The following is a 24,956-nucleotide window of genomic DNA, read 5'->3' as shown; positions in this document are numbered from 1 at the left end:
TAATAGGATAACAAAGCTTTCAAAGAAATAGTAAAGGGCTTTATTTTATTTATTTATTTTTGCTCTAAATGTTGTTTGGTTGGAACATCTCCCTCTTTGTCAGGTTATTTGTGCTTATTGGATGTAGTTAATGTTGCAAGTCTGCTCCTGTTTTATGTTGAGGGTCTGATTTTCATAGGCTAGCTTGTTTAAAACAAACAAAAGTTGCCTATTAATGCCACTGTACATATTGTAGCTGCCATGTAACTGTATTTGAAAATAAATTATGTTGAACACATCAAGTAGTCTGCTGCAGCTGCATGTTCTGTTCAGCAACAGGTAAATCTGATCTATGTACTGGACATATGCACTGAGAACATGTTGGACACATCTGTCCACACATGGAGGCTCTGAAAGTCCATTTTTTGCTGTCCCAGTAAAATGGCTAAACCTCCAAATTTAACAAAACCGCAAACGGATTGTTCATTTTTTTTCTTTACAGTTTTATCACATATTTATTGTGAAATTGAACTTGGTCTTCCATAAAACGTGATAAATTTGAGTTGTTACTCTTAGCACACTGATGGGATAACTTGAAAGACTAACCCATAGGCTACTATTTACCCAAAAAATTGATAAAGACGTGAACTCCACACATGGCAAAAAATCATCAACTTATGATGTTACAAATTTGGTATATGCTTTTAATAAAATAAAATATGATTCAGCTGTCAATTGCGTACTTCAACGTAATCGTATGAACGTAACGTACGGTACTTCCGGGTTTGGCGTAAGTGTCGGCGCAGCTTGAAGAGATACAAAGAAAACGGCAATGATGGCTGATGTTTCTCTGTATCTCACCAATGTTAATGTGTCCTTAGGACGGGGCATGGATACAGGGCAGGTAGGAGGATCGCTGTATCGCCTTTAACTAAACCAGTGTGTCGTTAGCGGTGTGTTTCCTGGTGTCTGACGCCTCTGAGTGTTTGTGGCTTGTTATGTTATTAGCCGCAGCTGTGTCATGTCGAGCAGATTTGATTAAATATCACTACTGAATTTGTCTCAACGTGTTTTCTCCTCTGGATCCGATGATTTAACATCGTCTCACCATGTCCATGTGTGTTTGTCATGTCCTCCCAGAGTCAGAGCACGAACCCGGGGAAGGATTTTGAGAGCGTGGAGCTGGGGGAGATGGGTAAGACAACGGAGCCGAGGGAGAAGGTTCCCCGCAGGATCATCCACTTCTCCAGCGGGGAGACCATGGAGGAGTACAGCACAGACGAGGAAGAGGATCCTGAGGCGGAGAGGAGAGACCTGTTGTCCCCTCCGGTCGATGCGGTGAGGGTGAGAAGCGGTGAAGGGTCGGGTTCTAGCTTTTTCTCTGTGTGGAGCTGATGGTGACATTATGTTTGTGCTGCAGTCCAGGATGACCTGGGGGCCTTTCTTCTGGTTTCACATGTGGAGAGCAGCCACGTCCACCATCTCTGGTTTGTAATGTTGTTTACAACTCTCCAGTACTTGTTCCTGTTAAAGATTTATGTATTGTCATTCTTTACTCAATTCCAGACTATCTGACCGCCATTTACAGAGCCTTGAGAAAGTACTCGGCCCCCTTGAACATTTCAACCTCTTGCCACATTTCAGGCTTCAAACATAAAGATATAAAATTCAAATTTTTTGTGAAGAAGCAACAAGTGGGACACAATCATGAAGTGGAATGAAATTTATTGGATGTGTCAAACTTGTTTAACAAATAAAAAACTGAAAAGTGGGGCGTGCAATATTATTCGGACCCCTTGCGTTAATACTTTGTAGCGCCACCCTTTGCTGCAATTACAGCTGCAAGTCTCTTGGGGTTTGTCTCTATCAGTTTTGCACATCGAGAGACTGAAATTCTTGTCCATTCTTCTTGCAAAACAGCTGGAGCTCAGTGAGGTTGGATGGAGAGCGTTCATGAACAGCAGTCTTCAGCTCTTTCCACAGATTCTCAATTGGATTGGTCTGGACTTTGACTAGGCCATTCCAACACCTGGATACGTTTATTTGTGAACCATTCCATTGTAGATTTGGCTTTATGTTTTGGATCATTGTCTTGTTGGAAGATAAATCTCCATCCCAGTCTCAGGTCTCTTGCAGACTCCAACAGGTTTTCTTCCAGAATGGTCCTGTATTTGGCCCCATCCATCTTCCCATCAATTTTGACCATCTTCCCTGTCCCTGCTGACGAAAAGCAGGCCCAAACCATGATGCTGCCACCACCATGTTTGACAGTGGGGATGGTGTGTTCAGGGTGATGAGCTGTGTTGTTTTTACGCCAAACATATCATTTTGCATTGTGGCCAAACAGTTGGATTTTGGTTTCATCTGACCAGAGCACCTTCTTCCACATGTTTGGTGTGTCTCCAGGTGGCTTGTGGCAAACTTTAAACAAGACTTTTTATGGATATCTTTGAGAAATGGCTTTCTTCTTGCCACTCTTCCATAAAGGTCAGATTTTTGCAGTGTACGACTGATTGTTGTCCTATGGACAGACTCTCCCACCTCAGCTGTAGATCTCTGCAGTTCATCCAGAGTGATCATGGGCCTCTTGGCTGCATCTCTGATCAGTCTTCTCCTTGTTCGAGATGAGAGTTTAGAGGGACGGCCGGGTCTTGGTAGATTTGCAGTGGTCTGATACTCCTTCCATTTCAATATGATTGCTTGCACAGTGCTCCTTGGGATGTTTAAAGCTTGGGAAATCTTTTTGTATCCAAATCCAGCTTTAAACTTCTCCACAACAGTATCTCAGACCTGCCTGGTGTGTTCCTTGGTCTTCATGATGCTCTCTGCGCTTTGAACAGAACCCTGAGACTATCACAGAGCAGGTGCATTTATACGGAGACTTGATTACACACAGGTGGATTCTATTTATCATCATCAGTCATTTGGGACAACATTGGATCATTCAGAGATCCTCACTGAACTTCTGGAGTGAGTTTGCTGCACTGAAAGTAAAGGGGCCGAATAATATTGCGCGCCCCACTTTTCAGTTTTTTATTTGTTAAAAACGTTTGACACATCCAATAAATTTCATTCCACTTCATGATGTCCCAGTTGTTGTTGATTCTTCACAAAAAATTAGAATTTTATATCTTTATGATTCAAGCCTGAAATGTGGCAAAAGGTTGAAAAGTTCAAGGGGGCCGAATACTTTTGCAAGGCACTGTATTTGTTTATTTTGTATAACCAACTTATAACTAAGACCAGGGCCGGATTTAGGAGGATGTGGGCCCACGGGCTAAAAGTTACTCAGAAATAGATTTTTATTAATACCCCGAAAGGAAATTTTGATTTGCAGTAGATCATACACACATAAAAGACACAGTCACATATGACATCAACACTCAGCTAGCACAACACAGTTACAACATTCAGGAGAGACACAACAATCGTGGGCACATATTACCCCTCTCAGATGCTGTTGATGCATCTTAGCACATGGTGAACTAAAGGCATTGTACATAATGCATTAAAGTGCATCCTAGGATAACATGAATATCAGTGTGTTAGCGTTCAGAAGGCCTGGAACGTGATCTAGTCTGGGTAGTGCAGTTCTAGACAGGGAGATTAAACTCAGCAATGGCAGAATGCCTTGTTTTCATCTTAGGCATTTATTGGGTGTTCAGGACCATTATGGATAAATTTAGCCGTAGTTCTTATTCACTTAGAGTTTATGTTCTGGAGCTGGGCTTGCTGCACTCCAATCACCTTGCTTGCCACATTAATGAGCCTCATCAGCCTTTTTATGTTGAACAAGGTAAGAAAAACGAAGCCACACAGCAGTAAGAAAAAACACTCAGTAAAACGCTGATTTAAAAAAAAAAAATCATTAATAAATTACAAACTTTAAAAGAACTCAGTTTACTCAAAAAGAAAAAGCAACTTTTTAGCACACTGCATCCGGCTTTGATCCAAAACCCGACTTTTCAATAACAGTTCCTAAATATCTGAACTCATTACAATTACGACTTCTTTTTCCTGAATAATTGTGCAAGTGGTGCTGCTAGATTAAGATTTCCGAAAGTCAATAAGCATGTCTTTAATTTTTGATACATTAATTGACAGGAAAAGGTCATCCACTACAGCATGCTCAGTTTCACTGTCATTTAAAACACTTATAACCAAAGTAATAGCACTAATAGCGCTGCTAACGGGTCCGTTCAGGAAACAGATATAGCTGAACATGGAAGCACTGGGCCAGGAGTACTTTCTATCAGAAAGAATAGAATGATTATAAGCAGCAAAAGCCTCATCTATGACTCTGTAGTAAAGGGGTACAGCTGAACACAGGTTCACTAGGCATGGAGTACTTCTATACAAGAGAAAAACAAAGTGTATCAAAAGTGAATCTTTCTATTGGCTACAGTAAGCAGCAGATATTACTGTTGACACCTTTGAAGCAGTAAGGACAAAAATGATATAAGCCCATATTGTAGAGACATTTTGTTATGTTGCAGCATGTGACTATCTTGGGGAGAGGATGGCGTCTCTGTTTGGAATAACATCGGCCAAGTACCAGTATGCCATTGATGAATACCACCGGATAAAGAAGGAGGTGTGATGCCAGAATGCTTTGAAGGAATGCCGCCTTTATTTTGTTTGCCTTAGTCATCTAACGTTATTCCACCTTGTGTCCATGCTCCTCTAGAAAGAGGAAGAGAAGGAGGAGAACCGGCTGTCGGAAGAAGCGGAGCAGACCTTTGACCAGCTACAATCTCAGGAAGGGAAAGATGAGCCAATCACATCAACAAAAGGACAGGAGGGGGTGTCTGCTTGTCCTGAGGTGACCTATCAGATGGAGAATGAGAATCCGGCAGCTCCAACCACGATCACCGTCCCAGTTATTGTCACTGCAACGTAACTCTTCGTAATAAGAAAACGGCATTTTAGTGTTTACTAGTCGGTAAAGGGAAGAACACGGTTTTGTTTCACCAAGTTGTTTGGTTTGTGTATAACACAGCTTTTAATGGGCAGCGGCGCTGTATTTCAGCTGATTGGAGGTGGAGTGCCACAATGTGGAAATTTACAAACCTATTTCTGCATCTGTGGCAACATATTTAGACCTTTTAAACGCACGCAGTTGGGCAGATTTTAGGGAATAAATGTTTGCCATTGTCGGTTGCTACAGCAACCACACACAGTGCCTAAACCATCTATACAGCCAGTGCCAGATGTGTTCTGAGCATCTGTTTGATTGTGATCTGATGTCTCTGTGGACAGTTTACATTACATATTTAAAGGTTCATCAGCTGCTCTGTCTACGTCTGTTTGCACTGGTGTCCTGGCTCCACCTGGCTGCATTAAAGGGCTGGCCATTTTAACACTCCCTCTCACGTTGGTTCGATGTGCATGCTGTATGTTGGCGTGTTTAATATTACATGTTAAGGCTTGCTGTCTGTGGAAGCACTGAGGAGATTGAGTTATGACTGTCAAATCCTCTTAGCCACACAACAGGCTAACATTTAGCTAAAAAAAAACACTGAAAAGTGGGTGTAAGGGTCATGTGTTGCCGTTTTTTAGCTACCTTATTTACTGTGAATATTAAAATAGTCTGTGTTGTGTGACCTTATGATAATGGATAAAAAAATTATGACACCAAGTCTGTTTAAGGACCTACAAATTGACATTCTTAACCATTTGTAAGCAGTTTTTTACACTTATGTATTTATTTTCTTAACTTATTGAGTTGTTATTTTTAAACATTTTCTATTGTTTTAATAACATGACAATAAACGCTTAAGTCTGATTTTTACCCATGTCTGTTTTTTCAGTTCCAGGATGAGTTTAAGACGACCCACATGGAGACATTATTTAACCAATTTCACTGTCACCCATGCTGGCTTGTGTTCTTATTCAAGGACGTAGTTCTGTTACGCAGTGTGATTGATGTAAGGGCTTGCTTTGTCAGTGGTAACAAAGAGCCCGTGTCATTGTGTGAGCAGACTGCCCTGAGGTCACGGACCCTGTCCGCCAGCTGCACAGTGAATCCATTCTGAGTGCAGTGTGGGTTTCTGTGTGCCAGAACAAGCTCCTCAGCAGTCCTAACCTCACTGCTGTGGACATTCAGTGACACTTTAACTTGTTCCTGCAGTGAGTCACATTCAAACAGTACGTACAGTACTGGCTTCTCTATAAAGCCAGAGTTGTTTTGATCCACACTTTTTTGGAACACGTGTTTTGAATTGGTTGGTTTCCTGGCACAGTCAAGGCTGTTGATGTGTTCAGTTTGTAGTTAGCTTTAAAATCACATGGAACCCGCTTACCCTCAAAATCAGTTCAGATTTGATATGGCTGCATGTAAAACTTAGCGGAAGTTGCACAAATCGTTCATTGTCACAGAAAACAGTCTGTATATTAATAAACATCATACACACTGCTGTACAGGCCCCATCTGTGACCATGTTTACTGTTTAAATGCATGGAATGGAAAAAAATGCATTTTCTTCTTCTAGTTAGCAAATCCCACTGGTTGTCTAACCTTCCTACTTCTAGTAAGAACTGACTCAATCTGGGTCAGATGTCATTCCCAAATCTAGCTTCCCAAAATCAAAATGGCAAATGCATATTCTACAAATTTATAGTTGAAGAAATAGTCATATCCAATAAAGTGGAATATTATTGAAAAGTTCATTTATTTTTGTAACTCGTTTCACTAAGTGAAGCACATTTTATAGAATACATTCTCACAGACTGATGTTTTCCAGCCTTTATTTCTGTTATTTGTTATGGTTTTACACGTTCAGCTAATAAAAAAAAAAAAAGTTAAAAATATTAGACAATAAATAAAAAATGTAATAAAGCTTTATATGTTAAAGGTTATTTTAATCTGACAAACGAGCCTCATCGGATCGCCTATTCTAATTTACTGAATATGACTGTAGAAGAGAAACACAGCTAAACAGATGAGCTCTTAGGCCAGGAGTAAAATGTATGAGATAAAAAGCAACACGTGTCGTTAGCAGCTTTGTCTAAAAGAGACACAGAGGTAAACACAGAAAGACAGGGCTCTTTATATCTAAGAATTCATGAAGTTATTCTTTGGTGGGTTTAGATGTATGAACCCACAGTGATGCTGAAGCATAAAATCCTGCTTCATCTTCAGCTATATAGCAGATGCCTCAACCAAAAACCTCAGCTTCAGGTGAAGAAAAGTAACCCCAGATCATGATGCTCTCACTACCATATTTCACAAAGGGGCTGTTTTGGTAATGATTTTGTGTCAAACATACTTTTTGGAACTCAGCTATCATGGCACCATTTTTTAATGTTTTCCATTTAAATGTTTCAGAGAGATGATAAACCCACATTTGTTTATTAGTGTAAAACACTTTAAACATCACCAAGCATGTGAAATTGTAAATATGACACGAGATTAGCATGTCTTTCAAACTATCCAAACTGACAAACAAGGCAGGGAAGCTCAGTTGGTCCGTGAATGACGCTGCTACGTTTGACAGCACATCATTACACCACAGCCTCAAAGAGACAGCTCATCTCTAATCGTCAGATTGTGAGGAAAATCCACACTACAGATCGTCAGTTCCCACAGCACTCACACTGACAGCCCAGCATGGTACTTAGCCCAGAAAAGAATGGTGGCACACTGCTAATAATCCACCATAGTATACTTGGTAATTACAGAGATGGATAAGATTTTTGAATCGTGCTTGTAGTTGAACATCATAGATCTGCATTTTTATTAGGAGTGGCAGTGAAGCTGCAAATGCCATGGATAATCCATGCTGTTGTTTATTGAATCCTGTAAAACATTCATTCTTAATGGGCTTTGAGAACAAGTTCCTATGGCTGAATTTTATCTGGGGATTTTTTTGTATATTATTACTTTTGAGTCAGTTACGCACATGTTTAATCTAGGTTCAGGCTTAGATTTCTGTTTCTAAGTTGTTTGTTCACACAGTCTGAGGCATTAACACTGCTGCCTTTATCAACTATCTGATATTTGCATATTATATTTTCTTCTTGTTGGCAGTATTCTGTGTTTTGGTACTTTTTGAGGGAACCACATAAAATAAAGAAGGATGCAACAAATGTTTTAGCCTCCTTTTAATAATAATTTAGTTGTTGTTTTCACTTATACCTGCAATACTAGGGAACACCACATAACTGTACAGTAACTATTTAAGTGTAACAATAATGTTCCTGACAGCACAACATACAGCGTCACCCATATTATACAAAAAGATGCTGTTGGCAATAGGGTTGGGGATCGTTTGAATTTGAACGATTCCGGCACCGATTCTGATTTCTTGCTTTGATTTTCAATCTTTTAATAGGCAGGCTCTAATTTGCCTATTCATTTCTATTAAAATCTTTTAATAGATTTCGAATCTATTTGAGACTTCAAGCACTAATAATATATTCAAATATTTTAAGGTTTCCAGGCATAATTGGCTGCATAGATGGTACTCACATTCCTATTACTGCTCCTTTACTAATGGAGATTATGTGAATAGGAAGTAGGTGGGCGTAAATACACGTAATAAATACAAATGTATATATATGTATCTATATACCTAAAGCTCCCTGTGAAACAGCTGTACAAGCTTTACTCACATACATACAGGTCCTTCTCAAAATATTAGCATATTGTGATAAAGTTCATTATTTTCCATAATGTCATGATGAAAATGTAACATTCATATATTTTAGATTCATTGAACACTAACTGAAATATTTCAGGTCTTTTATTGTCTTAATACGGATGATTTTGGCATACAGCTCATGAAAACCCAAAATTCCTATCTCACAAAATTAGCATATCATTAAAAGGGTCTCTAAACGAGCTATGAACCTAATCATCTGAATCAACGAGTTAACTCTAAACACCTGCAAAAGATTCCTGAGGCCTTTAAAACTCCCAGCCTGGTTCATCACTCAAAACCCCAATCATGGGTAAGACTACCGACCTGACTGCTGTCCAGAAGGCCACTATTGACACCCTCAAGCAAGAGGGTAAGACACAGAAAGACATTTCTGAACGAATAGGCTGTTCCCAGAGTGCTGTATCAAGGCACCTCAGTGGGAAGTCTGTGGGAAGGAAAACGTGTGGCAGAAAACGCTGCACAACGAGAAGAGGTGACCGGACCCTGAGGAAGATTGTGGAGAAGGGCCGATTCCAGACCTTGGGGGACCTGCAGAAGCAGTGGACTGAGTCTGGAGTAGAAACATCCAGAGCCACCGTGTACAGGCGTGTGCAGGAAATGGGCTACAGGTACCGCATTCCCCAGGTCAAGCCACTTTTGAACCAGAAACAGCAGCAGAAGCGCCTGACCTGGGCTACAGAGAAGCAGCACTGGACTGTTGCTCAGTGGTCCAAAGTACTTTTTTCGGATGAAAGCAAATTCTGCATGTCATTCAGAAATCAAGGTACCAGAGTCTGGAGGAAGACTGGGGAGAAGGAAATGCCAAAATGCCAGAAGTCCAGTGTCAAGTACCCACAGTCAGTGATGGTCTGGGGTGCCGTGTCAGCTGCTGGTGTTGGTCCACTGTGTTTTATTAAGGGCAGGGTCAATGCAGCTAGCTATCAGGAGATTTTGGAGCACTTCATGCTTCCATCTGCTGAAAAGCTTTATGGAGATGAAGATTTCATTTTTCAGCACGACCTGGCACCTGCTCACAGTGCCAAAACCTCTGGTAAATGGTTTACTGACCATGGTATCACTGTGCTCAATTGGCCTGCCAACTCTCCTGACCTGAACCCCATAGAAAATCTGTGGGATATTGTGAAGAGAACGTTGAGAGACTCAAGACCCAACACTCTGGATGAGCTAAAGGCCGCTATCGAAGCATCCTGGGTCTCCATAAGACCTCAGCAGTGCCACAGGCTGATTGCCTCCATGCCACGCCGCATTGAAGCAGTCATTTCTGCAAAAGGATTCCTGACCAAGTATTGAGTGCATAACTGTACATGATTATTTGAAGGTTGACGTTTTTTGTGTTAAAAACACTTTTCTTTTATTAGTCGGATGAAATATGCTAATTTTGTGAGATAGGAATTTTGGGTTTTCATGAGCTGTATGCCAAAATCATCCGTATTAAGACAATAAAAGACCTGAAATATTTCAGTTAGTGTGCCATGAATCTAAAATATATGAATGTTAAATTTTCATCATGACATTATGGAAAATAATTAACTTCATCACAATATGCTAATATTTTGAGAAGGACCTGTACATAGAAATATGTGTAATCAGAAAGACCTAAAAGCTGCAGAAACACACAAATTTAAATAATTTAAACAACTGCTGGAGCCTCAGTTAAATGTTGTTGAGGCGGATGATTTTTCTAACACTGTATTTTAACTTGCAGACAATAAAGAACACTTAATAAAACGAAACAACTATTGTCTTTATTTGGGAAATGATTGGTGAATTGGAAATTATTGTTACATAACTGCTGTGCCCTCTGTCATGTCAACAGTGTGGCCCACGTTGTCGTCTGGAACAATTTGTTCATAAACAGGATAGTTTTCACCTCTAATACTGGCTATAAGTCTTATAAAATCACTCAAGCAACTATGATATCACAGGCCCTTTGTGGGCTGACCCTGTGTTTGTGAAGGCACTGAAACCGGGCCTTCAGCATTCCTGTGGTCATCTCAACCCTGGCTCAGGTTCTGCTGGGAGCCACACTGTAACAGCGCGTCTGGCCAGTCCTGGTAGGACAAAGATAAGAGTGTTAAATTACACATTTACCCCAGATTAGTGAACTACTTTCTTTGCATTTGCATGTGTGTGTGTGTGTGTGGTTCGGTTTTTTATTTTAAAACTGTTACAGACACATCACTAATATAACACCACCTTTTACTTCACCTTACAAATTACATATAATAATGTAAAAGTGACTGTGGTCACAAATTGTACAGTGGTAGTGGTGGACCCTTACCTGTTGATCGGGCCTCTGCCTTTTTCACATTTGGTATAATGGAGGTCAAGTTGATCATCTTCAGCAAGCACAAAATTTGACACTTATATCCAAGCATTTTCATGTTACTTTCAAGTGGACCATGTTAAATATTGGCAGTGTAAAGATGGCCGTTGAACGTTGAATAAGTGTAGTGTCGAGGATGCAACTTTCATTCTCTGTCAAGTCTCACACACGCGTTGACTGGGTCAGCAATTCTGTTTTCTGTTTTGATTTATTTATTGCTTTTCTTCAACATACCTGTTTTTCTTTTTGCCATGTATTTCTCTGTAAACATTTGTTTAGCATTCTGTTCCTTTTAAAGGGAAATATATAAAGAAAACCCAACAAAAATCAATGTTGAATGTTGAGTAAATAAATATACTAAGTAATTTCTCACCTTCCCAACTCATGTTGCAATATAAATGCATGATAGTCTGCTGGGAGTTATTAATAGGTAACGTCTTATTAAGGTTTCCACCCAGTTTGGTTTCATTCAATCATGTCTATGTTATTTATATGTCAAATTTGCACTTCATAGTTTTGTATTTTTAGTGTTTGTTTTTGTTGTTGTTGTCCACTATGACGTGTGCTGTTGTCTTTCTTGGCCAGGTCACCCTTGTGAAAGAGGCCTTGATCTCAATGTTTGTTTGTTTGTTTGTTTGTTTGTTTATCTGTTTAAATAAAGGTTTAATAAAAATGGTGGCAGGTCACAAAAAAGTCATGTCAAGACGCTCTTAAAATCAACAGGGTAAAATTGACATAAAATTTGAAATCCAGTTCAATCCATGTTAATAAACCATTTCATTTCAATACAATACAATACAATCTAAGACAGCCAGTCATACTGTGATCCAGAATCAAACCCGTTACACGCAGCTCAGGCGTTGTTTCATGCAGCCTGTCTTAATGTTTGTCAGTTTTTAAGCCCTGCAGAGCCAGCGCAAGATTTCGTCCACAAGAGGGCAGTATTGTCTTAAACAGGGGAAACTCACTGTAGCCCCACATGTTCAAACAAGGTGTCCTATGTATAAACACACACACATATGTCTTTCTACCATTACAATGACTTTGCATTGACTTCCATTAATTTTAATTTATTTCTATGGCCTAAACCTAACCATTACCAGTACTTACCTAAACCTTAACCTAACCTAAACTAGATTCATATCTTAGTCCTAAACCTCACCCCTAACCCAAAACCAGCATTTCTTCTTATGGGGTCCAGGCTTTGGACCACATAAGGAGCAGAGGGTCCTCACAACATAGTATATGTTAGAAAAATGGGCCTTACATTGTAGCAAATGCTACAGAAACACACACACACTCAAACATGAATGTATGAACTGGAAATGTCTGTGCTATTTCCTACCTCTCCAAGAAAAAAACGTTGACCAAGAGTGGGAGTACCCCTTGGTGGTCTGTATACATTGTCTGCCTCTCCATGAAGTAGAGCAACAGAAAGGAAACTGACTGACCAATGGTGAAGCATCCTGCTAAGGAAGCGTGATACACACCACAGTCATCGGACAATCCCTGATTACGAGGGAAAATCCAGAGTTTGAGCATTCACAATGCCATTCCTTGTGACTGTTCTATTCCCTCACGAAGCTTTTGAATGCAGGCATGTGCACCACTGACGATGGCAGGGATAAGTGGCAAATGCATCTGCATGTATCTGAAGGGGTTGTTTCTAACCCACAACCCCCCCGAGAGTGTCCACGTGTCATGCTCGAGTTCTCTACTGCTTCATGCATACTGGACATTTTTGTTGGTTATGAACTGTGGGGACTGGGACTCAGGGGTGTTAAGTGAACCAACATTTTCACTTCTGATTTAGTCGGAGATTTTGCAGAGGCCTAACCACAAGCACTAAAAGTGTTATCCAGCCCACCTGACTACCATATGTGCTGCTCCATCTGATCAACAAATCATATGGGGGAGGGGGGCTCTCAGATAGATTTAATTACTTTGAAATGATTCAGTCCTTGCTTGAAACTTCTATCAGATGCAATTCGCCCTGCAGGATCTTTCAGCACCTACCTGGTATTTGATGTGAGAGGTCGTTGAGGGGCAGCAGCTTTTTAAGAAAGGTTTGACAGCTGCTTGTCGGTGAGAAATGGGACATGTATAAATGGAGACAGAAGTCAAGGGGTAAAGAGGCAGACAATGCAGTGAAATCTACAGAAAGATAGAAGAAGATGGGTGAGGGGGGCAGGGGGGTGATGAGAACAGCAGCAGCCCCTTTGATGTGGGCCTTGGATAGGCTCTGAGTGTCTAAGACAACGCAGGCGTGCAGGGGATTTCCAGCATCAACACTGCCTGGGTTCAATCTCACCCCCTTACCCTGAGCTTCCTTTGTGGGCTTAAAAACACACACACTCTCTGCAGTGAGGCTCCTCGCTCTCTAACGTCAGGCTATGCTATTGTAGTGAGGCTCTACAGTTCTGGTCAAAGGTTTTGACATTGCCATATCAGTTTCTGTTTTAAGGTGCACAAATGTTCATTGCAAAAGTGCAAAACTGCCTTACAAAGCTTACGTTTTGTGTTTAATAATGTGCTTGAAATCATTGTCTTCTTGTATTAGCAATGGTTAATACAGAGGAAAAGCATGCAACCTTTATCGCTTTGCAACAACACTGCATCAAATCCTCCAAGTTAAAGATTCCACATGATTGCCACCGGTGCAGAGCTTGCTAAGCACAGGCAGCAGGTTTGCATGTGCAGATCTACATATATGGCGATTATTCAGCTAATTCTTTCCAAGAAAACCATCAAGAACAAACTTAAATTCTGCATTAAGTGCAAGGAGGGACAACAGAAGACTAATGCTATTTTATCTCTAATGAATCTTCTTTCTGATTGCAAGGTATGTCTGGTAAATCATTTATTCAGGTGAGCATAACATTAGTTCTGTGTCTTATGGAGTAGTGAAATTGACTGATACAATCCATGTGCGGTGTTGTTCCTTATCCAAGGGAGTGGGTTTACTCCCAGTTCTGCCCAAGAGTTGGGCCATAAATAAAGAGTATAATCGAAACATCCTTCAAAGTTCTTGCAACACTCCAAGTCCAGTTTGGCACTGATCTGTGTATTTCCCAGCGTGATAAGGTGTCACAAGGCAGAAGTGATAAGGAAGTAACTAAAAGATCATAAAAAGGAAATCTGGGACCTGTGGCCGAGAAATTCCCCAGAACTCCATCTTATTCATAAGCTGTTGTCAGTTCTCAGAGGCCAGCAACATGTGATTAACTCCATGCACCATAGTGGCTTGCAAAAATAGTGCACGTTTTCCACATTTTGCAACATCTCAACCAAAACCTTTAGTGGATTTTATTGGGGTGTTTTTATAGACTAAGACAAAGTGAAGCACAATCAGGAAGTGGAACAAATGGTTTTCCATTTTATTTTTTAGATAAAAATCTAAAAGTTTTCTTTTAGCCATTTCACAATTATGCTCTACTTAATTCTGGTCTAAAACATGATATCAATAAAATTCTATTTTGGTTTGTGACAAATGTAAAAAAAAAAAGTAGTGTGAATACTTTTGAAAAACACTGCTGAAAAACAAGAAGGGATCATCAATTGTCAGCAATGAAGAAACCTCTCGCTATCAGGGTATGATAAGGTAGAAAAATATCAAAACAAGCCATCAATTTCCTTTATTATTAGTTTGCATTACACAATAAATTGATTTGCGAATACTCGTGTATTGCCAGAGCATTATTGAAATATTACATCCACAGTTTGCTGTTTTCCTTTACCTGAAATTGAAATACATTGTTTTTACATGCATGTAAATCTTCCTATGTGCATGATTACACTGTCTGTCCCATACCAGAAAAAGCATTGGTTTTCACACCAGTTTCAGTTCACTGTGCGCTCACTGTATGCTTGCTCTCCACATAGAAACATGCATGCACACTAAAGAAAAAAAAGCCATGCACTCTTGTGTGCACGCACACACACACATCACACAGTCTTTGCAGTGGAAAGTCCCTGGCACTAGCTGCCTCCTATCTCAGATGCAAGCTTGATGCTACAGGTGGCTGCCACAACGGCAACACGACTTGTGAACTTACAAGTCATGTTGTGTCAGATGTGCGCACTTCTACTGACCTCCTGCCGGTTTAAAAACAAGAAAACTAGACATTTTTAATAGAGTGGAAGACGAGTTGTTGGACAACTAACAACCCTGCTGTTCATTTGTGCAAAGTTGTTTTAAATTGTGCACTCAGTCTTTCATTTCTCTGGCTACAAATGCCTGCGTAGAATGAAAGATCAAGCGCAGTTTTGATAGCCCACAAATGCACACAGGATTTCTTTCCTTTTTAAAAAAAAAAAAAACATTTATGCAGTAATCTTCCAAATACAAACTTTAACCGCTTGCACACGAAAGGCTTGATTTTTATGCAGCCTTTCTCTGCAGCTAACATCATTTTATTGTCCACGTTCCTCTGTTATATTGCTGATATGGTCCAGCTCTTAAGCCTGAGCATGTTGCCTCCCCCATCTGTGTGGTGCAACAGGGAACCTGCTGGAAAAAAATTGATTTAACTTTCTGTGTGTCCTTGATATGTCTTTAACCCTGTCCTCATCTGGACACAAGTCTCGACAGCATCTCGACGCCAAGACCGTGGAATCCCTGCGACAAACCCTCATTCTCCAGATACCTGGAAGAAACTGCCGAAAGCAGGCTGGAAATGAATCCTGGGCTAGTTATCGGCATCAACTATGCAAAGATTTAAAAAAGCTACACTTTCAAAAAGTAAACAAAAATACATTCTTCATATCATTCTTGCAGTTTAAAATATTTTTGATGAATTCCAAGTAAAAGTGCCAGACACCGCTGTTTTTTCATGTTGTATTGAACAATGCAACCTTGCCCCTCCCCCACCTGTTGCTTGCAGTTTTCTTTTAAAGGTGCATGTTTGGCACCGTCTATTTACTGCAGGTTTTATTGTTACTCTAAGTGCACACAGACACACCACTCTGGGTAAAAAAGTATCTAAAAGTCTGTGAAAGTCCTACCGGACTCTAGTAATAATTTACGTCATAAACCCTTCGCAGACTAAGAGGTATGAATTCACCTTCAGGAAATTAGCAAGCATCAAAGTATACGGAGGTTTTAAAAAGCTGCAGTTTCACTGTTACACTGTTTCTGCAGTTCAGTCCTTTTAATTAGATGCAAGAAATGTTGCCACAGCTGCCCATCCCTGACCCTTTGTTGTGCACTGAAGGTCAGCTGGCTAAAAGCAGGAAACCACACTTTTAGCTAAAACTGTTTGAAGGTTTTGCCAGTGATGAAAAACCCAGACTGTTAGTGTGAAAACTAAAGGTCGCTCCAGTGACAGTTGGCAAGCTACAACATGTCTGGTAAGCAGCCGACCTGAGCAGACTGCCTGAATTATTAACCGTTTAATATCACTTTCTTATTCTTGAGTCACTGCTCCACTTCAAGGTGCAGAGCTTATAGAAAGGGCTATTCTGCAAAATGAAAACTACGTGTGAATTTTATGGGGTTTTATTCTGCAGGTATTTAAATCCAAATAATTATCATTATATATACATATACACTACCAGTCAAAAGATTTAGATACAGTTTCTCACCTAATGGGTCTCTTTATTTTCATGACTATTTACATTGTAGATTCTCTCCACAGGCAACAAAACTATGAATGAAGACACATGGACTTATGTAGTAAACAGTGTAAAATAACTAAACATTTTTATACTTTAGATTCTTCAAAATAGCCACCCTTTGCTTTGATGACTGCTTTGCTTTCTTGATATTCTCTCCATGAGCTTCATGAGGAGGTCACCTGAAATGGTTTCCAAAGAGTCTTGAAAGAACTTCCCAGACGTTCATTGAGAGACGGTCAAAGGTTAGTACTTCTATCATCACACCAATAGGCGGATACTTTAAGGAATTTAAAATATAACATATTTAATATCATTTTACAATTTTTTGTTTGCTACATAATTCCATATGTGTTCATTCACAGTTTTGATGCCTTCAGTAAGAATCTACGTACAATGTAAATAGTAACAAGCATAAAGAAAACCATTAAATGAGAAAGCGTTTCTACAACTTGACAGTTGTATATACAATACAGTATATGTGTATATACAAGATGTTAACTGAAACGATCAATAGGTTGCATTATTTTAGCAGCATTGTGAATCATTCCTGTCTTCTATTTTAAATAAAATGTGTTATACATTTATATTTAAAATGTTATTTGTTATGAAATCATGCTATTTCTACCCAGTATTATCATCTTATTTGAGCCAATCTTTTGTGGGCACTGCTTTTAACTACAGGTGGAAGGCCACTAGAGCACTAACAAAAGGTAAGCTTTAGGGTTAGCTTTAGGCTACTGTTTTACCCTTATTAATTCAATTCAGTTCATCCATTTATCAGTTGTCCATACCTGCGTATTCTTGCAGGGTGGCTAGGGGCTGCCTATCTTCGGCAGTCATTGTAGAAAGGTGAGTGCACCCTGGACAGGTTACCAGTCCATCACAGAGACATACTGGACAGACATCCATGCATTCTCACACTCAGACCTAAGCGTGGTTTAGAGGGGCCAACCTAATAGTGATGTTTTTGGACTGAGGGAGGAAGGCGGAGTACCTGGATGGAACCCACGCATGCACATGGAGAACATGCTAACTCTGCCATACAGCCTGAAATTCAGAGGTACGACCTTCTTGCTGCATGGTGGGCCTTTTTCCTATCTCCTGTGGTCATTGGTTTAAAGGTGGGGTCAGATGGTCAGTGTATCACAGACCAGATCAGTTCAGTTCAATTAAAATCAATCTAAGGCTCTCCACATGCTTCTCCACATCAGAAAGTCCATACTGCTTGAACATTACCGACACACACACCTGTACTCATACTGTTTTTTAATGAGTAGAACCACAGCATTTCCACTGAGTGATTTACAGTTTTCCTTACAGCCTCATGAGGGGGTTTGTCAGTTGTCTGCCCAGAAGAATAGAAGCAGAAAACAGCTGAAAAGAAAGAATAAGGTGGTTTCTCACCAGGAACCAAATGCAGGTTTTATGTTCTTGTTATCCCAAAGATTATCTAAATGACGGAAACAGCAAACCCTCCCCCACTGCATTTCTTTAAAACAAGTCTCACTGTTGTTTGTCTTCTCTTGCTCATGATTTGACTTGTTTTCTTTATTCTTTCTGTGGGGCGCCACCTGATGTATGGGAGTTTCAGCATCATGTGATCATCACGGTGTGTACAATCCAGGCCTGTGTGGGCTACTCTCGGATGCCTTCACAGACTCCTGTCACACTTCATTTGGCAGGTAGAATGAAGACATGAACATCATGGAGTTTTTACTGTCTATTGGACTCTCTAGCAGACAGGGAGGTATGAAATTGGCTTAGAGACTCCAACAGGAAAGATACACAAATACTGTAAGTTTGGGCTTGAAGTAGTATAACTTTTAAGCAGGTAGACTTCTTTCCAAAAGGAAAGTTATTTGCATGAATTTCCAGGCATAGTTGTGAATAACACATAATGCCAAGTTAAAGCTTCTCCATTTCTGTTGACAAATTATGCTCAAGTGTTTCATCTCTCTGCATTTCTAAAGAAATACTGTCTGAAGCCAAAAATAACCAGTGTATTGAGAAACAAAGGTTCGGTGAATGAAAAGATATAGAAACAAACCAATTTGTAAAAATCTGTAGAACAAATCAAATGTTTCATGTGGGAAAGTAACACCAATGAAGCCAGTTCTGGTATAAAACAGAAAGAAATATGGATTATACATCCTCCATTTTCGTGAAGTTGGAAAATTTTCTAAACTACAGCAGAATATATTTTAAAATCTGTTTAAAATTCTGCATAACAAAGTAAAATTGTTGCTTTAATTAGAAAAGTGAATCTAGAATTTAATTCCTGTGAGGTAACAGCGCTAACCACTGCCCCACTGTGCAGCCCTTCTTGAATCTTTGGGTTACATAATGTTCTATCGGTCTTAAAATAAGATGATAAAATCCTATTTTTGAAGTTATCTTTGCACCAATCCTTGCTTGAAAAAAGAGCTTCTGCTGGATGCCCATTTTCCGGACACCCTCATCAAGTTGTTTCCACTAAAACATTTGTACCTTGCTTTGTGCATGCATGTATACTGAAGGTTTGATACTTTTTTCAGAAACGTTTGACCGTCAGAAACCTTTTGTTGGAAACAAATTGTCTAAAAATGTGAAAAATGTAAACATGAAAAACTTTTATTCACATTTTATCTTAGTTTAACCTGTCTGGCAGCTTTCTCTGGCAGCTGATATCTGGCCTGTGAATATTGATGAATGGAATATCCAAACTAAGTTTTAAAAAAGGGAGGCCCATTTACCACTGATTACAAAAAATATTGTCTAACAGAAAGAGAAGCTAAAGAGATGCAAACTTCGGATAGTGAAAAGTTGAACAAAGGTCCTGTACAAAGAGATGCAAACCGACTATTATAGACTGAAGAGGTCTAAAAATAATCTCAGCTACCACAAAGCACTTATCTTTTTTATGGTCTGGTGTCCTTCAACTGGGCGAAGGAGCTATTAAGATACTGTCATAGTCTAACAACAAGTGGTGAACTTGAGTCTAAAAACATATTAATCTCCTGCAACACAAGATGTTATTATGGAGCTAGAAAAACATTTGCCATAATCTGGACACCTTTTGACCCTTTGAACAACAAAAGAGCTTGGAGCCAGTAGCAGCAGGTCCGATTAATTTGGCATTCTGACTTTTGTCTGAGCAAAACTGACTGGTCACTGGATGTTTTGTTTTGCAGGGTGGAGGCCCACTGTATGTTTTTTAGAATGGCTTATGTAACTGCTGGTCAGGGCAAAAACGGTAGTGAAACATCCTCTGCAGAATAAAATGTGTGCATGGGCGGAGTGCGGCGCTGCAAAGGCCAATGGACTTTAAAGTGCACTTTAGGTACTTTCCTGGGTAAAGACCAACCCCCTCCCATGTGTCTGTCACTCTTTTCAAATCTAAAATACAGCATTGGGTGCCAACAGGGGGTCAAAACAAGAAAGCCACGCACAAGTGAAACCACCCTCTGCATTAATCACAAGTTAGACTGAGGCTGTTAGTGTTGCTAATAAGAATAAAATAAGAAACAAAAGCTGCAATGACAAGAGAAACGTCAAGAGAGAGCAAACATAGACTTGAACTTAGTTGATTCTCATTACTTGTGATCAAATTAATAAAATTATTCTGTTTTAGACACATAGAGCATAAATATGAGTTAGAAGAAGAAGGATGGAGAATTTTTTTAATTTTCTTTATTGTTTAAAATCTGAAAAGTATGACATGCATTTGTATTAGGCCTAAATTATTAATTACTTTCTAACCATATTTGGCTGTAATTACAGCTGCATTACAGCTCTTCTGGGGTATTGCTCAACCAGCTTTGCACATCCAGTGACTGACATTTTTTCCAATTTTCTTCTGAAATAGCTGTCAGATTAGAAGAAGAGCGTTAAGTATGGTGAGATGGTGTGTTCAGCAACACATAAGGGTTACATGTATATCAAAGCACTTAATAGAGCCCCTTCTTCCACATGTTTGCTGTCCCCCCTACATGGCTTTGGCAAGCTGCACATGAAATTTCTTATTGCTTTTTATCAACAATGACTTTCTTCTTGCCTCTTCCACTAAGGACATATTTGTAGCGTGCATGACTGTTATCTGGGCAACAGATTCTCCCACCTGAGATGTGGATCTCTGCAGCTCCTCCAGAGTTATCATAGGAATAATTATCTGATTAATGCACTCCTCGCTAAGCCTATTCTGGAAAATAGCAAAACGGGAGGAATATACCCCAGTTGTCAGTTTAATGTCAGTTTAATAGCTTTCTACTAAAAAGATGAGGAGATGATGCACTCCCTCATTTGTCCAGACAACAGCATTAATCCGTTGTCTGGACAAATGAGGGAGTGTATAAGCAACAAAACTGGGAAGACTGGGCAGCTTACTAAGCAGCTGACAGAGGCACCTTGGCGAGATTGGCATGTTGTGCCATTTGTAGTAATTTTGGTTAACATGTGGGATGAGATTAATGCTTTGTAGGTGTTTAGGAGATAAATTAATTGTCTATGTCAGGGTTTCTTAACCTTGGTCCACAGCGCCCAGAGTGCTGCATGTTTTAGGTGTTTTCCTGCTGCCACATACCTGACTTAAATGAATGGGTGATTAACAGTCTTCCATGGCACTTTAGGGCACCCTGAGGAAGTAATGCAATCATTTTAATCTGGTGTGCTGAAGCAGAGACACATCTAAAACATAAAGGACTGTGGGCCCAGACGACCAGGGTTAAGAAACACTTGTCAATGATTCCTTTACGTTTATAGACTTTATTCTGTTTTATGTTTTCCTGTTTATAGATGTATATAGTCACCTTAGGCATTGATGTCCTGACACTGGTGTGACCCTTGATCATTGGAATCAATATAACAGTATGCATAATGAGGTTATACAGGAAAGGTAACTGGATGAAATTTAATATTCGGGTTTCCAGATGACTTTAGGTTTTATTTTCACTTCAGTGTTCTTTGCTTCCTTTTCACTTGACATTTAGTTTTGATTCTGGGAAAGCTGCTTGATTTATCACTTCACCTACATTCCTCCACAATATAACTAGGGTTAGGGACAAAATAGGACTTCATTATTGCATGTACATTGTGCAATGAGAAGTCTGTTTGACTGGAGGAATTTGTATACAAAGTAGTCCAAAACTTCAGCTGCCAGTTAGTTTGAATTGCACATTAGGTCACCAGTCCCTGTGCAGTTCTTAACATTGCCAGGCTACGTTGCTGAGTTCCAAAGCAAAGTAGAAAACTGTGAATGATTGTCGCATTGTGCCACTTTTAGACCAAAAGCAGCATCCATGGGAGTCAGTTGTCAACAGAATGTCACAGAAGGGCTTTGTGGAGTACAGAGCAAGTAATATGAGATTTCTGAAAAACAGGAAATTTTTGTGTAAAGTTTGTGTGTATCTCTTTAGTGTTGTAAGCTGATATTATGCATATGTCTGATAAAATCTGTTAAAAATGTCTGTTAGAAGTGTCCCTTGCATACAGTGCAAATGAATGGGTTTCTGAGTGTGTAGTGCCACTGGAGAAAATCATAATGAATTATAACTTGTACAACTGGGTTTGAGATGTAGACAAGGGAGGGACATTCCAAGGCTTTTCTTTAGGACACAGTCTAAACTAAGAAATGTCAAGAACAATGCCAGAGCCACCTACGGTGTAGCAGCCTTCCATTGCCAGACTATGACAGATCTAGACTGATGGTAGTGTCCCAAAGAGAGATGTGACTATGAGGGGGAATTCAAGGGACTGTGACTGACTGTGGAACTGGACAAACTAGTTATGTTTCTTCAGCAGGATCACTCATGGAAACCTTGTTATAAAACGTATACTTGCCCAAGATACGTAAGGTTGATCATTTTCTTCCCTCCAGAAGGATGTGACCAACCACAAAGGGAATCAATCAAAGAAGCTCTCAAAATAATTCCATCAGTACTCATGATGCATGGTTAAACAAAAGACATTCTCTTCAAAGTCTTTTCTTAATAGAATGTATCAACAATGCACTGCAGACAAATTATACAACAGACAAAAAAGCCTGGACATTTAGTTTATTCTTTCTTTGAGATAGCCACTTTTTCAACCAGAGTATCTAAAAAACAAACTGGTTATTCTGTCACTTAATCTGCGTTGCATCGACATGGCCTCCGATAATAATACATCGAGGTTTGACGCATTATTATGGAGGTTTGACCGGGAAATGTCATATAAATCCCACATTACACAGTTTTTTTGTTTTGTTTTGTTTTTTAATTTATTGCCAACTATAAACAGGCAATTTACATACAAACGTTTTAATCCTGAGACCGAGACTGGGGCTTCACGTCATTATTCATATTCGTACATACTAGAATCCCAAATATTCCATTTGGTTTCATGGTAGGACACGACAGGTAACACAAACCGAGAGACAGAAGAACAATCAGAAAAGGATGTATCTTGGGCTTCCACAGCCTTTCCAAGTTCTGGGGTTTCAGTTGTAATTGAGCAGTTAATCGTTCCATCATCTATACATGCTTGATTTTTTGTATCAAGTGATCCACATGTGGTGGGTCGGGCTTCATCCAGTTGACTGTAATCATCTTCCTTGCTTTCATTAAAAGAATATGTAGCAGAGTCCTTTGATCATAAGTAAAATGGTCAGAGAACACATCAAGTATAAAAATTGCAGGATCAGATGGAATATTTACTTTCAGTATTCTTTACAGCACATCTCTAATATCGTTCCAATATTTTTGGATCTGAGGAAAGTCCCAGAATATGTGGGTCTGATCGCCCACTTGACCCCCTCCAACATCTATCACTAGTACTGCTCTTTGAAAGAAAGGTTATAAGTGGTGATTGAAAAATTCTTAGCTCTATCTTCCAATCAAATTCTTTCCAATTCTGACTCCCAATTCTCTTGTGGCAGCCAGCACAAATGTCCTCTCACAAGTCATCTTCCAGAGATGTATTCAGTTCTATCTCTCATTGTTGTTTAATATGCTGAGTATTATCTGACACATCTATTTTTTTTTTATAAATTAAGGAGACTTGCTTTTTCATGGTTTCTGAATATTCAAGTAAATCAATTAAATGTTTTTCTAAATTCTTTGGTTTTCTTTTAATTTATTCCCAATCTGAGTGTTGTGTTAAATAATTCCTAATTTGTAGAAACCTATACTCATCAGTTGAGGGAAGGGCAAAAGTATCGTTTAGTTTTAAGAAAGTCTTCAGAATATTATTTTCAAATAACTGGTTTATATATATGTAATCAACCCGTGTTCAACCCATCTGTCAAAGGCCTTATCATACAGAGAAGGTAAAAACTCCACATTCCTTCTAATGGCCATGGCCCTTGATAAAGTTGTAGTTTACTTTAATTGTTTCTATTTGATTCCATAATTTCAATATTTGTTTGACCCATATGTTACTTATTTAAATTTTTTTCAGAGATCGTAAACTACAAAATGGGAAATTTGAGAGACTTCTACCTGGTAGTGAGTGTTGCTCAATAGAAACCCACTGTGTTTCTGTGTCTTTAATAATCCCTTATGAGGGAAATTTACTGCCAAAAATCAAGAGCACGTATTTTCAATTTGAGAGCAGGATTTCATTCTGCTTGTACTCAAACTTAGTAATGCTTACACTCAAAACTTCTGCTTTCTTTCAAATATACTCTGTTCTCTTTCAAATCTTTGTTTCTGCGCTCTGATTTAATGCTTCTTGCATAGATAATTTCTCCTCCTGCTTACTTCATCCTTCATGCGCGAACTTGCTCTCTGCTCAGATCAAAACTGTGCTCTCAAGTTTCTTCCCTGCTCACAGATTCTTTTTGCTCTCTTTCAGATTAAAGTCATGTCATCCCCAGCAACCATATCAGCCAATAGAATGACAGTGTGCAAATTTTAAATATGGTCTGTGATATATAAACTGGGAGTGATTGGAAAAGGAATAGCAATCTCGGTAAGACACGTTACACAGGTTTGAAGGACTTTTTTATTTCCCATGTGCAATATTCCCAAAATTAGAAACACCCAAATAGATGTGGAAAAACTACTCAATGCATTTGCTCCTTCTAGGCTGGATTGGTGTATTTCCAATTATTATTATTATTATTATTATTTTATTTGTCAAGAAACCCAAATAATTGAGCAAAAAAGGCTTCATCTTATTCAAAAAGCCAACAAGAAGAGTTCTGATTACAATTCAAAGGAGATATCTTGCAAAGGTTTTCACCTTCCTTGGCATTTTACCTATTTGGTTACACTCCTGCTCTCTACATTCCTACCTATAATTTGAATGTTTTGTAATTGTATTTTATGTGATGGATCTGCACAAAAAGGTCTGAGTTGGTGAAGTGAAATGTGAAAAAAATATCTAAGAAAAATAATTTTAAAAACTTGAAAATTGGC

At 39.3% G+C, this 24,956-nt stretch overlaps 1 protein-coding gene and 1 long non-coding RNA gene across 4 annotated transcripts in view; one reads left to right on the top strand and one right to left on the bottom strand.

Annotated features, from left to right (window-relative positions):
• The first annotated feature begins 726 nt into the window (after positions 1-726).
• On the top strand, positions 727-5,770 carry LOC124882171 (protein FAM177A1-like). 2 transcript variants are annotated; one of them, XM_047388392.1, is made up of 5 exons: positions 727-883; positions 1,120-1,317; positions 1,400-1,466; positions 4,476-4,573; positions 4,667-5,770. In XM_047388392.1, exons 1-5 carry the CDS (start codon positions 812-814, stop codon positions 4,877-4,879), a joined length of 648 nt encoding a protein of 215 aa, XP_047244348.1. In that variant the 5' UTR covers positions 727-811; the 3' UTR covers positions 4,880-5,770. The 2 variants fall into 2 exon arrangements, with proteins under 2 accessions (XP_047244348.1, XP_047244347.1); XM_047388391.1 differs by having other exon boundaries at positions 1,120-1,323.
• The window catches only part of LOC124882172, a 41,201-nt gene continuing 17,635 nt past the window's right edge, over positions 1,391-24,956 (bottom strand). Inside the window, exon 3 of one of the 2 annotated variants that reach the window (XR_007041822.1) lies at positions 1,391-1,503. This is a non-coding gene — a long non-coding RNA (uncharacterized LOC124882172). Of the gene's footprint in view, positions 1,504-10,418; positions 10,982-24,956 lie in introns of those variants that run through there. The other variant, XR_007041821.1, reaches the window with a different exon arrangement.

Source organism: Girardinichthys multiradiatus, chromosome 15, assembly GCF_021462225.1.
Source record: "Girardinichthys multiradiatus isolate DD_20200921_A chromosome 15, DD_fGirMul_XY1, whole genome shotgun sequence".
In the NCBI taxonomy this organism is placed as follows: Eukaryota; Metazoa; Chordata; class Actinopteri; order Cyprinodontiformes; family Goodeidae; genus Girardinichthys; species Girardinichthys multiradiatus.
The sequence above is the reverse complement of the archived record's forward strand: the minus strand, read 5'-3'. Positions and strand labels throughout refer to the sequence as shown.